The 13,986-nt window shown below is 64.5% G+C and overlaps 1 protein-coding gene across 2 annotated transcripts; it reads left to right on the top strand.

The window, feature by feature from the left end:
- The first annotated feature begins 53 nt into the window (after positions 1 to 53).
- RNF166 (ring finger protein 166) lies at positions 54 to 7,186 on the top strand. 2 transcript variants are annotated; one of them, XM_065899707.1, is made up of 6 exons: positions 54 to 208; positions 4,207 to 4,363; positions 5,500 to 5,612; positions 6,014 to 6,128; positions 6,214 to 6,321; positions 7,121 to 7,186. In XM_065899707.1, the coding sequence occupies exons 1-6, from the start codon at positions 54 to 56 to the stop codon at positions 7,184 to 7,186; spliced, it is 714 nt and encodes a 237-aa protein (XP_065755779.1). The 2 variants fall into 2 exon arrangements, with proteins under 2 accessions (XP_065755779.1, XP_065755780.1); XM_065899708.1 differs by lacking the exon at positions 4,207 to 4,363 and having other exon boundaries at positions 54 to 167; positions 5,545 to 5,612.
- Positions 7,187 to 13,986: the final 6,800 nt, after the last annotated feature.

Genomic DNA, 13,986 nt, shown 5'->3' with positions numbered 1-13,986 from the left:
CGGGCCTGGCCGGGACAGGGGCGGCGGCGGCGGCGGCGGGCCGGGCCCCGGGGATGGCGATGTTCCGCAGCCTGGTGGCCTCGGCTCAGCAGCGGCAGCCGCCGGGCGGGCCCGCGGGCGGCGACAGCGGCCTGGAGGCGCAGTACAGCTGCCCCATCTGCCTGGAAGTCTACCATCGGCCCGTGGCCATCGGCAGCTGCGGACACACGTGAGTGCGCCGGCCTCCGGGAGGCCGCGGGGTCGGGCGCCGCCGCGGGGAGCGCTCTGCAGCCGCCTCGGCGCGCGAGGACTCGGGAGGCGCGGGTCTCCCCGCGCAGGGCCGTTTCTGCCCTCTGGGCGCGTCCATCCCCCTCAGCCCAGCCTCCTGCCCGCCCGTCCGCCCGCCCCGGGCTCTCGATCCGATCACCCCGTCGGCAGACAGGACCGACCTGCAGCCCTGCCCGATCTCTAACGGGCAGTGCCCGGGGCCGCTGCCGGAATAGATGAGCCTCCCCGGGGACTCACAGGGCAGCGGGCACGACCTCTGCGCCGGTCGCCTTCCATCTGGTCCCGTGGAGACTGCAGTGGGCAGTTGTAAATAAATGCCTTGTGCCTTTTGCCGTCAACTCTGTTTTGGACCCGCTGTCTGCTTCTTTTGACCGCAGAAGAGAGGAGTTCCCTAAAGTTTGGGCAGGGGCTTGTTTGGAGTCTGGTGCTGTTTTGTTCTGTTGGAGAACTTGGGTCACATCGATCACTGAGCAGCCAGGCAGGCTAGCCCTCGGGGGACCAGATGCCACACATCTTGCTAGGGTTTCCGGCTGTGCCAGGGCCGGGTTGTTTCAGGAACAGAAACCTGCGGATGTGGCTCTCCTCCCAGCCAAGTGCTGCACTCAAGGCTTCTGGGAGCTGCCAGCCTGTTTGGGAGGGGGCTGAGATCAGGGTGTTGGCTCTCCAACTCTCTGGAGTGGCTGAAAAATACAGCTCTTGAGTGAAATTAGCAGGGTGGGGAGAGGGGGCAGGAGGGCTTGGCTGCCAGCGGAGCTGCTGAGGAGGTGGGGCCGAGATTCACCCAGGCTCGGTCTTTGAACGTTTTGCAAACAAAGGCAGATGACCTGGAAGGTTCCTGATACAAAGAGGGAGTTGCAGCCGCTGGGTGTGTGTGCTGCTCAGCTCACCCAGGGAGGTGGCAGGAACCGTGTCAGGAGCCAGCAAGCCTACACACACACACACACACACACACACACACACACACACACACACACATACACACACACACACACACACACACACACACACTGGCAGGCAGCACAGGGACCTACCTGCCCACACTGGGAGAGCACTGCTGATTTGTCCTGAAGGCGCTGTGCCTCACTCTTTCATGCTGTGTGTGGCGTTTCGGCAGGGGCAGCCCCTGCACAGCACTTCTCTTGTCAGCACACAGCAGTGGGTGTTGTCAAGTGTGTTCAGCTTCTTCCAGCCCATCCCTGGGAGAGCTGTAGTGATTGTCCCAGGCCCAACTTTAGAAAGCCTTTCCCGGGCTTCAGGTTGTATCAACACTCACCCAACCCTGGGCTGTGGTGTTTCGGGCCTCTGGTCAGCACGAATCTGGTTTCTATTTTTTCCAAATAAGTCTTTTCTTAAAAGGTGGTTTTCAGAATACAGAAATACACAAACTGCTGTGCAAGCATATTCTTCTATAAATCCCGCTTCCCCATGCTCTTCTTGGCAGAATCTGTCCCCTCTTCTCCTGTTTCTGAGGCTGGTCCTGCAAGAGCCTCTTCTTCAGCTTCTGCCTTAAAAAGACCTTCTCCCTGGCTCTACCCGCTGGTGTAAACAAACCTCCTAGCTGTTCCATCTCTGCCTCTTACTTTCCATAAGTTTCTTTTCCGGTGTTTTGAAGGCATGTGTGCAAATGAACATGAAAGATTTGAAGACTCACATCTCTCCTAAAAAGTTTGTCGGTGGTCTGGTTATCCACCCCTCGCCCCCACCCCCAGCTCCCTAACTGTAGCAGTCTCCTTTCACAAAATAGGTTTTCTGGAGGTGACAGCAGCCCTGCCAGGGGCCGGGACTCATGCTCCAGCATGAGACAGAAGGGGACAGGTCGTAGGGAGGGCTTTTGAGCAGGAGCCCAGAGGCAGAAGGTGCCTCTGTGGAGAGTGTGGAAGCGCTCCCGTGAAGTCCCCAGGGCCCCAGACAGAGCCAGTGACTTGTCATACTCAGGGGACGGCCTGGGCGGTGAGCCACATCCGGAACCAGAAGCTTCCCGGCTGTTTCTTTTTTTTTTTTTATAAAGGAATTCAGCCTTGTATGGCTTCCTCTTTTTTTTTTAATTTATTTATTTTATTCATTTTTGTCTGCGTTGGGTCTTCGTTGCTGCACGCGGGCTCTCTCTAGTTGTAGCGGGCAGGGGCTACTCTTCGTCGCGGTGCGTGGGCTTCAAGTTGCGGGGGCTTCTCTTGTTGCGGAGCATGGGCTCAGGCACGTGGGCTTCAGTAGTTATGGCACGTGGGCTCCAGTAACTGTGGCGCACAGGCGTAGTTGCTCTGCAGCATCTTCCCGGACCAGGGCTCGAACCCACATCCCCTGCATTGGCAGGTGACTCTTAACCACAGCGCCACCAGGGAAGCCCTGTCCAGCTGTTTCCGACCCTCTGATGAGGCCTCCCTGAGGGCCAGTGTTTGGTTCTGCCGGGGCTGCCTCCAGCCTCCGTACCTCTGTCCTGAACGGAGCACGTCTTCGGGGTCCTCTGAGCGCCAGCATCCAGCTGCGCCATGCTCCCTCTGGGCTGAGGGGTGTCCCATCGTAAGGATCGGCCACCTCCTCTGTGTCCCTCGCCCGTCAGCGGACACTGTGCTGTCTCCACAGCTCTCGTGACCGGTGCTGCTGTGAGCGCTCCTGTGCGGCTTCTCCCCCGGCCTCCCCGTGGGGGCCATGGAGCCAGCGCTTTCTTCCAGCGCCAGGGTGGCACGCGAGGCCTGCCCCGGCTGTGAGGCCAGTGAGAGGGACGGCCCTGGAGGACGTGCTGGAGCACTACGGGGTGGGCGCTGCTGGTAGTGCCTGGTGGGCCCTCGACTGACAGGTGTGCAGGAACAGGGTGTCAGGAACCCTGCACTTTCTGATGGGCCTCAGGCCCAGCCTGGCCTTGTGTGCAAACAGTGACACCCACGGTGACGACCCAGTGGTGGCTGTTCGGAAGCCAGCGTGTAGGAGGAGGGCCTCGGGATCACCTGTGGCTGCCTCTTCCTAAAATGAGGTGAAAGCCTGAGGCAAAAGAACAGGGACCCCTGAGCTCAGGTGAGCCGCAGGCCCAGCCTGCTAGACGCACGCAGAGCGGTGCACACCCCGACACCTCGTGGGTTTCTTGCAGGCCGCCAAGTTGCCGCCTTTCTCTTGGGGCCGAGCGTGTGCTCTTCTGGGCTCCACGGCTCCCGTCTGCTAAGCGGTCCCCTTGGCGCTTCCTGCAAAGGTGGACCGAGCTGGTCCTGCGGTCAGGCTCCTGGCCCTTCGTGCCCCCACTGAGAGTGTTCGACCCGCTGCCCCACTGCCCACCGGGCAGTGTGCGTTCCTGTGGCACTGCGGTGTTTGTAAACGCCAGCTGCCGGGGCCAAGCACACACGGGGTGCCGGGACCTGTACCTCACGACATGGCGTCTCCACGGACACGGCCAAGAGCTCAGGGCCGAGAGGGGCGCAGCCCTTCTGCCACCACGCCTCTGCTCAGGCCGAGCCAGAGCCCTTCTTGCCTGCGGAGAGGGCACTGTCCCAAGGCTGGTGACACTCCCTGGCCAGCTTTGGCCCTGCTCCATCCAATGAGTCCTGGGCCCTGGGGCCCTGCGGTTTCCTCTCACCACTGTTAGTGATTTTACTCCCCAGAGTTTCGTGGGTAGAGGGTCTCCAGGGTCCCCCATGATGTCCTGGAGTCCCCTGAGGTGGCATCATCACCGCTTGGCAGTGAGACGGACAGGTTGGGCCCTGGGCCTCCTGCAGCCAGAGCTCTTGCTGGGACCAGGGCTGCGGGGCCAGCATGGGACCTGGGGGGCGGGGGTCACAGCTGCAGCTCAGCCCTCATCGCAGGATCGGCAGGAGTGTCCCAGAAGCCCACAGCTGGGCAGCGACCTGGGTCATCTTCTGGACAGACGGTGCCCATTCAACCCATAGGACCCTGGCCCAGAAGCTACTGCTGACGCAGGGGAGCGCAGCCCTCAGGCCCATGTCTGCCCGGCAGGTTCTGCGGGGAGTGCCTCCAGCCGTGTCTGCAGGTGCCATCCCCCCTGTGCCCACTGTGCCGCCTGCCCTTTGACCCCAAGAAAGTGGACAAGGCCGCCCACGTGGAGAAGCAGCTTTCGTCCTACAAGGCACCCTGCCGGGGCTGCAGTAAGAAGGTACCGCAGCCTCCCTGGCCCGGGGGGCTCCGATGGGCTCGCAGGGGAGCTGGGCGGGGGCCACGTCCCTTCCCTGTTGGGCAGCCCGCCGCTCCACTCGCTTCCTGCGGGCCCTGCGTGTGGCCTGGGCTCCGGGCTGTGGCTGGCGCAGGGACACAGGCTGAGCTGAGCCCACCCTGTCCCGGCACCCGCTGCCCGCTCAGGCGGGCACACCACTTTGTGGGGGACCCAGCCCGGGAACGGAGTTTGAACTTAGGCTTTCAGATTTTGCCATCGCTCGGGTCAACGAGTTCTTCTGAGTTATCACAGCAGGCAGCAGCCCTGCTGCTTTGTCCTCAAGGTCGAAGGTCAGACTGTCCAGGGGCCACCGTGAGCCCGCCGTGAGGGGCTGCCGCGGCCTCCTGCAGGCGCACGTGCCCCTCCCTCCCGGCATGAGAGCGGAGCAGGCTGTTGGCTCTTGTGTGAGGCGGCCCCCACCCTTGGCCTCGTGCGGGCCCGGGTGGCAGGCTTGCTCAGTGTCCCAGCCCTGGGCAGAGCCGGGGCGGGCCGGCGTCAGGAGGGCCCCTCGAGGCGGAGCTGCCCCGCCTGCTCCCTCTCGGCCTCCGCAGTTCTGGGAACTAGGTTCCTGTGTGCGCCACCGCCACCGGGAGGGCTGCCGGGCGTCCTCCCCAGGTCGTCCCGCCTGCTCTCTGCGCCGGCACCCTCCCCTGCCCTGTGCTGAGCTGCTTCCCACCTTCGGCCAGGACGGCCACTCGGGCAGCCGAGAAGGTTGTATCTTGTTCCGTTTCCTACCTCTTGGTAAAGAGTTTGCTGGACGTTCGACTGTCCAGAATTTTGCCTGCTGGCTCCCATTACAAGGGGTATTTTTTTCCCAAATAGACACCCTCCCTGTCCCCTCGTGGGCCGCCCCTCGCCTGCAGCTCCCCAGGGACCAGAGGCCTACTGCCCCCCGCGTGGCCCCATCGTGAAGCCGTGAGCGCCTGCTTCTGGGCGCGGATCTGCAGCCTTCAGGGTCCTGAGTCTGTGTCTCCCTCACTCGGCCTCTGGGCCCCACTTCCGCAGTGCTGCCGGGCCGGGGCATGGGGAGCCAGAGGCCCAGCCCTGCTGCCCGGCCCCTCCCCTCCTCTCCTCCCCAGGTGACACTGGCCAAGATGAGGGTGCACGTTGCCTCCTGCATGAAGGTCCAGGAGCAGATGGCCAGCTGTCCCAAGTTCGTCCCTGTGGTGCCCACGTCCCAGCCCATCCCCAGGTAGGCCGCCTCGCCGGGGCCCCTCTGTGGGGCAGCTCCAGGCCTACCTCGTGGGGTGGGCAGTGGGGCCCCACCCTGAGGAGGTGGGAGGGCTGCCGGCGGAGGGCCTCGCCCCCTGTGGGTAGGGGACCCCAGGAGGGCCCAAGCCAGGCCCCCACGGCTCACCTCCCAGCAGGGACGCACGGTCCCCAGATAGGCCGGGGCTGGACAGACACCTCCTCTCAGGGTGGGCAGCCGTGTCGGGGAAGCAGGGGGCCCGGGGTTAGGTGGCGGGAGGTCGCAGTGGGATGTGCAGATGGGGGCAGGGCCCCGCGGCAGCTACGGCCCACAGGGCAGGGGAGGGCGAGCCGGCCGGGCTGTAGGAAGGTGGGCAGCGCCACTCACCCCCACCCCCGCCCCAGCGCCGTCCCCAACAGGTCCACCTTCGCCTGCCCTTACTGTGGTGCCCGCAACCTGGACCAGCAGGAGTTGGTGAAGCACTGCGTGGACAGCCACCGCAGCGACCCCAGCCGCGTGGTGAGCACGCCCGCCCACACGCCCGCCCGGCCCGCTCGCCCGGCCCTCCCGGGCCCTGTGGGCTCACCGGCCTGCTCTGTCCCAGGTGTGTCCCATCTGCTCGGCCATGCCCTGGGGCGACCCGAGCTACAAGAGCGCCAACTTCCTGCAGCACCTGCTCCACCGGCACAAGTTCTCCTACGACACCTTCGTGGTGGGTGCCTCCCCTTCCCTCCCCTCCCCTCCTCCGGTGCCGGTGCTGGGCAGGTCCACGTGGCCACTAGAGGCCCGGGGGCTCTGGGGCTGTGCAGACCAGGCCCACAGCGGCCCCCTGTCCTGCGGGTCCCTCACCGCTGGGCCAGCGAGCTCTCCTCACGCGGGGCCTCCTCTCGGAGAGGTGCCGTCGCAGGGCCACCATCTCCCCAGCTCTGCACCAGGGCCTCGGCACACAGACCCCTCCACGGGGGACAGGCCCTTTCCGCGGGGAAGAGCCACGGGGACTTCTTCGCCGGGAAAACCTCCGTCTCTTCCTCTCCCTCTCCCACCTGCGGTCCCCACCTGCAGACCCTCCTGCAGGCCCTTCCCTCCCGTGCACCCCCAGCCCTGCTGTTCTCATCCCCCGCCAGCCTCCAGCCTCCAGGCGCCAGACCCTGTGGAGTCGACCCCTCCGCTCCCTCCGCCTGTGCCTGGTCCCGATGGGTGGATGCCACGGGGATCCCTGGCTTCTCTGCTCATCTCAAGCCCCGTTCTTGAGTCTCAGGGGAAAGGACAGCTCCGATTCCGGGCGTCCAGCCCACGCAGTCCGCCCAGCCCTCAGTCACTGGGCGCGGTGGCCTTCGGGCAGCCAGACCATCCCCGCAGCGCCCGGGACCCCACGACCGTGCGGGGCTGAAGGGGGGCGGGGAGGCTGGACGCGGCAGAGCCGGTCCATTTGAGGTGACAGGACCAGGGCCGGGGGCGTCGCCCTGGGAGGCCCTGGCGTCCCCGGCCCAGCTCCACTCCCTGTCTTCCAGGACTACAGCATCGACGAGGAGGCCGCCTTCCAGGCTGCCCTGGCCCTGTCTCTCTCCGAGAACTGAAGGCGCGGCCACTGGCCCATGCCTCCCGCCTCAAGGGACACGCCCCGCCAGCAGCACGCCCCACCAGCTCCTGGGCCCAGGCCTGCCTGGGAAGGCGCCTTGAGGGCCAGGTGGAGCCTCACTGCTGCAGAAGGAGAGGCCACGTCCCTGTCGGGCTGAGCAGGTGGCCTCGGGGGGCCGGCCACTGGGACCGAGTGTGGCCGCTGTGTCTCAAAGCCATGATGTCCTCCCTGCAGAGAGGACCCTTCAGGCCCTGCCGCACCCACAGGCCCCGGCACTGAGCAGGGAAGCGCGGAGGGGGCCCCGGCCCAGCACCTGGCAACGCTTCCCCGTCGCGTGCTCGGTACTGGCTTTTGTGATACCTAGAAGTTCCACACTTTTCTATATTATCCGGTGTGATGACCTTTTCACATTTTCTAGAGCAAAGACAGAGCAGTTACCCTTCATATTGCAATATCTGTGTTTGACTAGGAATAATAGTATTTTTATGGAACATTTACAGAATTATATTTTTTAAAAAAACAATAAAAAACGAACGGTTGTGGGATTGGTAGGGGGAGGAGAGGAGAGACGGGGCAATCGCTGTGTGCGGGGACCGAGGTGGCCACGTCCCCAGGTCACCTCGTCGTTCCCCAGGGTCACTGGGATAATCACGGGAAGAAATCACAATGCCCGGCCACTTGCAGTGGCGCTGTGTCTGCTCCTGGCCTCCCGCCTGGGTCTTGGCCTCGGCCCTGCTGTACCTGGTCCAAAGCCCACCACCTCGCGCCCCCAGCAGGGCCACCCCGGCAGTGGCAGAGCGCGGAGCCAGGGCAGCGACCAGGCGGTTCACAAGACGCTCATCGGCGCCCTCGTTTGGCTCGTGGCATAAATTATTGCTGTCTTTAAAAACAATTTAAATAAAATGTCTCAAAGCATCTCCAGCCACCTGGCTGGTGCGTCTCCTTCAGTGAATACTAAAGGCAGAGGGCCGGAGCGCGGCCACCGGACCGTCCTCCGCTCGAGGTCCGCGGGCACGTGTCCGTCCCCAGGCAGCTCCGGCTCAGAGAGCAGCTGGCCTCGGGGCCCCGCAGAGGCCGTTTCCGCGTCTGGGGTGGGCTGGGCTGCGGCCCCTGCTGGTCCTGCCCGCCCCCCGGACCCTGTTCCCCTCGACCTGTGCCCTCACTTGCCGGCCTGGCCACCTACCCTGCGACAAGCTCAGGCCAAGGTTTGCTGGCCTGTGGCGCTCACCTCCTCGTCCTGGGACGGGGTCCACCTGAGGCCGGCAGGCTGGGCACCGTCCTGAGCTTCCCCGGCCGGGGTAGTCTGAATGGGGCTGGTGCTGGGGCCCAGAGGTGGCCGTGGTGGCCTACAGGTGGCCTTTTGGATGCCATCGGGGTGAAGCCCCACTACCCCCACCCCGGTCCCCGTGCTGCAGCCGCTCTCCCCGCTGCTGGCTCGAGGCGTGCCTCTGCCTCCCCGGGCAGCCTGCCTGGTGCCCCAGCGTGTGCCCTCAGCCCCCAGGCCGGCACCTGGCCCTATGAAACATCCACCCAGGGACGGTGGTCTCGGGCCACCATCAGTGCCACGGGCCCCTGCTGTTCCCAGTCGCCACAGGCCTTTAAAAGCTGACAAGAATCACCTGCTGGGCTGTGCCCAGGTGGCAGGTCATCAGGGTAAGGCCAAGCCCCTGCCTCGCTCTCCGTGTCTGCCCCCCACGCAGTGTTCCAGACCCTTCCTCTATGGAGAAGCTGGATCTCGTGAGCTCTCCGTGGCAGGGCTGGGCAAGCAAAAGTCTCCACGAGAGAAGAGCTGTGACCTGGGGTGCGTTACCCCGCTTCAGAACCCTTCGTGGGAGCCACTGGCCCACCCTCCCCTCTGACCACGCTGACCCCACTGGCCGAGGATGCCACCTGCCAGCCTGTCCTTTCTGCCGCCTTCCAGAAGGAGGCCCGTGACATGGTCCCTGGGGGGGCCACCCAGGCCCAGCCTCAGCCTCCCTCAGGGCTAATGGGAAAGGAAGGATGTGGCTGAAGTCCCCCTCCTGCAGGAGGATGGGGGAGCTGGGACCTCGACCACCAGGGAGGTGCACCTCCTGCCCTGCCCTGCCGACCAGCCTGCCAGCACACGGCCCCCAACTGCAAACTCCAGGCCACATTCCCGGGCCTCACCGAGCGGGGAGAGGGATGAGGGCCCGTCAGCACCCAGGGGAGCTTCAGGGTGGCCTCGGCCAGTCCCCTGGGGCCTTGAGCCAGTGGTGGCAGCGCTGGGACAGCCAGGCTCCAGATGCCAGGTACAGACGCCGCCCCGTCTCCTCTCCCCCACCCCCAGCTCAGCACCTCACGGCCCCATGACCCTCCCCTGTACCCGGCTGCCCTCCCCTGGTCCAGGACATGTTGCTTCTTCCCCCAGCACTGCCAGCACATCCCATCTGGGACATGCAGTGGCTGTGGTTCTGGGCTGTCACTCGGGCCCATATCCCATCCCCAGCTAACCCTCCAGCCCTCAGAGCGCAGCAGGCACCAGCTATCTGTCCACCACCTGGACACCAGCCAAGCCTGTGTGCTGCCCGCCCACCGCCTGGGGGAGGACGGTGCTACTCTCACACGCCCGTCACGACCCTCGGCGCCCACGGAGTCCTGGGGGCAGTTTCAGGGCTGTCTCGGCAGGTCCTGACCTCACCGATGCCCTCAAGGAGGAGACGCCCGGTGACTGTCCCCACATCTCACCCTGTGGAGGCCTCAGCACCCACCATGTCACCACATCACCGAGGGCTCCTGGCCACAGTGGGGCCCCAGGAGGGGCGGAGCCAGGAGCGTCTTAAAGTTGCTGGACACCAGCACAGGCTGGTGGCTAGTCTCTTCCCCCGCCGCCCAAGGACGCCTGCCAAGCTCAGCCCCCTCCAGGCGCTCCCAGAGGCCACGGAGGCCAAGAGCCACAGGGCAGCATCCACACGTGGCCTTGATCTCATCCCTTCCACCCTGGGCCCAGGACGCACGGGGCCCTGGGCACGTGGACACGTGGCCGCTCGGTGACCCGGCGTCCAGGACGGATGCCGGGGCGGAGCAGTGGAGCGCGCCCCAACGCGGTGTGCGGCTGCGTGGGAGCTGGGTCACGGCAGACGCCGCAGTGTCCGGCGAGGACGCCTCTCTGAGTCTGGATGAAAAGTGAGGTGGAGGTGGGAGGCCCGGACCCCAACCGACTCCAGGGCGTCCCTGACGGGAGGCCGCACACCCTCACCTCCCCAGTCACACAACGTCCTGGGGGGTCCGCACACACCCTGCTGCCTAGATGGCGCCACCAGGTCCCTGGGAACTGTGACCTCGGCCATCAGGAGGGGGACAGGCAGCCAGCACTCCTGAAGGCAGGGTGCCCAGAGCATAAGCACCTGCCCCAGGCCGCTCTCTTCACCAGCCTCAGGGCCCCCGAGGACTGGCCACAGGTGTCACCTCTGGGTCTTGCAGGAGCCGCCCCTCCGAGCTCTGGGCTCTGAGTAAAGAAGGGTGGATGGAGAGGCCAGGCGCGGCCATGCAGCCCCCAACGGAGGGGCCTCCTGAAAGGAGCAAAGCAGCCACGCCTTCAGGAAATACGAGTGTGCCCGGGGCCTGGCAGCAAACTGCGAACACGCGCGTCTACCCCATTTACCTCGTCCAGGGAGGCATGGGGAGCCCACCTGCCGCAGAGGGCCAAGCCCACCCCTCACCCCTCGGTGGGGCCTCGGGGTCCCTGTGACGCGGGGCCACATCCTACCAGCTCGCTGCCCCCGTTCCACGGGGGAAGAAAGAGGTTCTGAGCCCTTCGGACCAGTGGAGGGCCCCAGGGCCGCACCTCGACAAGCCCCCAAGCAGCCACGGGGCCTGAGGCCTGCGGCCCAGCAGGGAGGGCGCACCCTCGGGACACAGCGGGCGGTCGGGCGGCAGTCCCCCGGTGCTGACGCCCAGGCCGCGGCGCCTCCTTCTGGACTCGCACACACCGGGGCTCCCCACATCTACCTGCGAAACACGCTCCCAAGGAAGGATCCTTGAACTCACTCACCACAAGGCAGCAGGGACCCACAGGCCCAAAGGTGCCACCACACAAGTGGGCCTGAGGCCACGTCCCCAGCGGCGCACAATCAACCCCTGGCAGCAAAGCTTCTGCGCCCAGTGTTCGTGGTCTGTGTCTGTGCTGCTCCCACCCCGCCGCCAGGGGCCGGGACCTGACCTGGAGGTGCCGGCGGGAGCTCCGGGGACATCAGGCCCCTTCCGGTCCCGGAGAAGGGAGCTGCACGGCCCGTGACCCTCCGGTCTCTCCAACAAGTTTCTGGGAACGAGGGCCCAGGGCCACATGCGGACGGGGAAAAAGCTCCGAGAGGACGCTGTGGAGTTCGGAGCTGGGAACCGAGCTGTGCAGCAACAGACCCTCCCCTCTAGGCGCTGGGCTCACCCGCTGAAGCCTGACCGCTGTGTCGCACGGGACAGCTCCTGCGACCTCACACGCACACACACACGCGTGTGCACATCAGGGTGCAGACCTGCACACACGCACATACCCGAGACTGACACACATGCACGCACACGTACATCCCTCCTCAGCCCCCAGATCACCTTCCCAGGCTCAGCGTCTGGGACTCTACTGCGTGTCACAGCTGTGTGGGAAGGGTCAACGTCCCCTCCCTGAACCCCCATTTAAGAACCAAAATCACCTCTAACAACCAGGACCCAAGAGGGAACAGGCAGCTGCGAGCAGTTGTGAGTCCCCGTTCTGGGGGTGACCAAATGCACACCGGCCACCAATCGGACCACGTGCTGGGAGCTGGAGTACTGGGTCCACGACCGTGGACAGCAACGGGGACGCTCCAACGCAGGAGGTCCAGCCACACCCACCCTCCCACAACAAACACACCACACACTGACACCGGGGGCACTGTCACCACAGCGGGGGCCCCTGAGTCCCGGGACGGCCGAGCGCCAGCTTCAAGGCCCAGCTCTGAGCGCTATTCCGAGTCCCAGAGCCAGGCCCACCGCGGGGCCTTTGTACCTTCACCCACGTGCCTATACTCGAGAGACCCCCGGGGGGAGCGTGCCCGGGCCGCACTGTACGGCGGCTCCTGACGCTTTTCCATCTGGTCCGGCAGGCACTGCTGAGCCTCCACCACGGACCCAACCTCGTGCAGGTGCTGTGAGGGAAGGAAGGCGGTTCCCACCTGGCAGGCCCTCGGGCTGCATCTAACAGGGAAGGGGCGTCCTCGCCGGGCCGTGAAACCCAATTAGTAAAAAAAAACCATGTATACACCGATGTGTATAAAATTGATGACTAGTAAGAACCTGCGGTATAAAAACAAACAAACAAAACTACCAGACGCAAAAGGATACAGGTGCACACGTACACACTACGCGGACAGCCAAGCACCGTCGCCACATAAAGCCCAGAAAAAGAGCAGAACACACCCACAAAAAGAAAGAGGGGCTTCCCTGGTGGCGCAGCGGTTACGAATCCGCCTGCCAATGCTGGGGACACGGGTTCAAGCCCTGGTCCGGGAAGATCCCACAAGCCGCGGAGCAACAAAGCCCATGCGCCACAAGTACTGAGCCTGCGCTCCAGAGCCCGCGAGCCACAACTACTGAGCCCGGGTGCCACAACTACTGAAGCCCACGTGCCTAGAGCCCATGCTCTGCAACAAGAGAAGCCACCGCCATGAGAAGTCCGCGCACTGCAACGAAGAGCAGCCCCCCCTCGCCACACCTAGAGGAAGCCCCGCACGCCGCAACAAAGACCCAATGCAGCCAAAAAAAATTAAAGAAAGAAAGAAAACATCAACATAAGAGGAATTGTAACAATCTTACCTGGGCTCCGCTTGTTCAGTGTCTGATAGAGGCAGGCGGGCAGGTGGCCACAAGCCGACGTCGCCAAGTGTCAAGGGGAGACCCTGGGGTTTCTGCAGGAAGCGTGGACTTTGGTCCCTGCAAGTCCTGCTCTGGTGGAGAGCCCGGTTCCAGGAGGCCGGGGGGGAGCTTGTTTCCAACAGCGAGGCGTGGGGCTTAGCTGCAAGGCAAGGCGGTCGTATTGAGGACAGAGGGACGCAGAGCAGGTGGGGACAGCTCCCCGCCTCCCTGGGGCTGCACAGGTGAGAACAGGGCAGACACTCAGATTTTCCTCTGTGAGTGGTACTCTGGTCTGGCCCAGACACAACCCTGTGAGTCACAGCCGAACAGTGAGTCTGTATGACCACAGGAGGGCAGTTCTGAGCAGTTGGCAAGGACCTCAAACTTCCCTTAGGGTCACTTGTTATGGCAGCCATCTCGGAAAGGAGCACCCCACCGCAGAGGTGCTCTAAGGCCCCCTGGGATCCCTGGGGCGTTTCCAGCATGAGATCAGCACGTTCTCCACGGGAGTGCATGAGCGCCCCTCGAGAACATGAGTGTCCCTCTGGGGGTTAAGGAGGTCATCCTGGCCAGTGGCCACACCGTGGGTGGCTGGGCGAGGAAGGACAGCGTGGGTGCAGGGCTGGCCCAGGTATCTGCAAGTGTCATCTACGTCTGGGACGGGGAGAAGGAAGGGAAGGTACACATGTTAAGCTTGGGAGGCCACAGAACAGGTGAACTGAAGGCAGCCACGTGCACGGCGACACGTTGCCAGGCCCGGCCTGCGGGAGAGACGCGCGCCTTCCCCTGCCTGCGCACCACCTGTCTATCCTTCCGCACGCCCTAACCGAGCAGCAGACGCCCCTTGTGAGGCTGCAAGTGCCTGCCCGGGTCCCAATCCCACAGCTTCGTAACTTCTCAGAGCCTGTTTTCTCTCCCGCGAAACTGAAGGCACATAAGACCCTGTGTGACGCAGGC

Source organism: Phocoena phocoena, chromosome 20 (assembly GCF_963924675.1).
Source record: "Phocoena phocoena chromosome 20, mPhoPho1.1, whole genome shotgun sequence".
Taxonomy (NCBI): domain Eukaryota; kingdom Metazoa; phylum Chordata; class Mammalia; order Artiodactyla; family Phocoenidae; genus Phocoena; species Phocoena phocoena.
The sequence above is the reverse complement of the archived record's forward strand: the minus strand, read 5'-3'. Positions and strand labels throughout refer to the sequence as shown.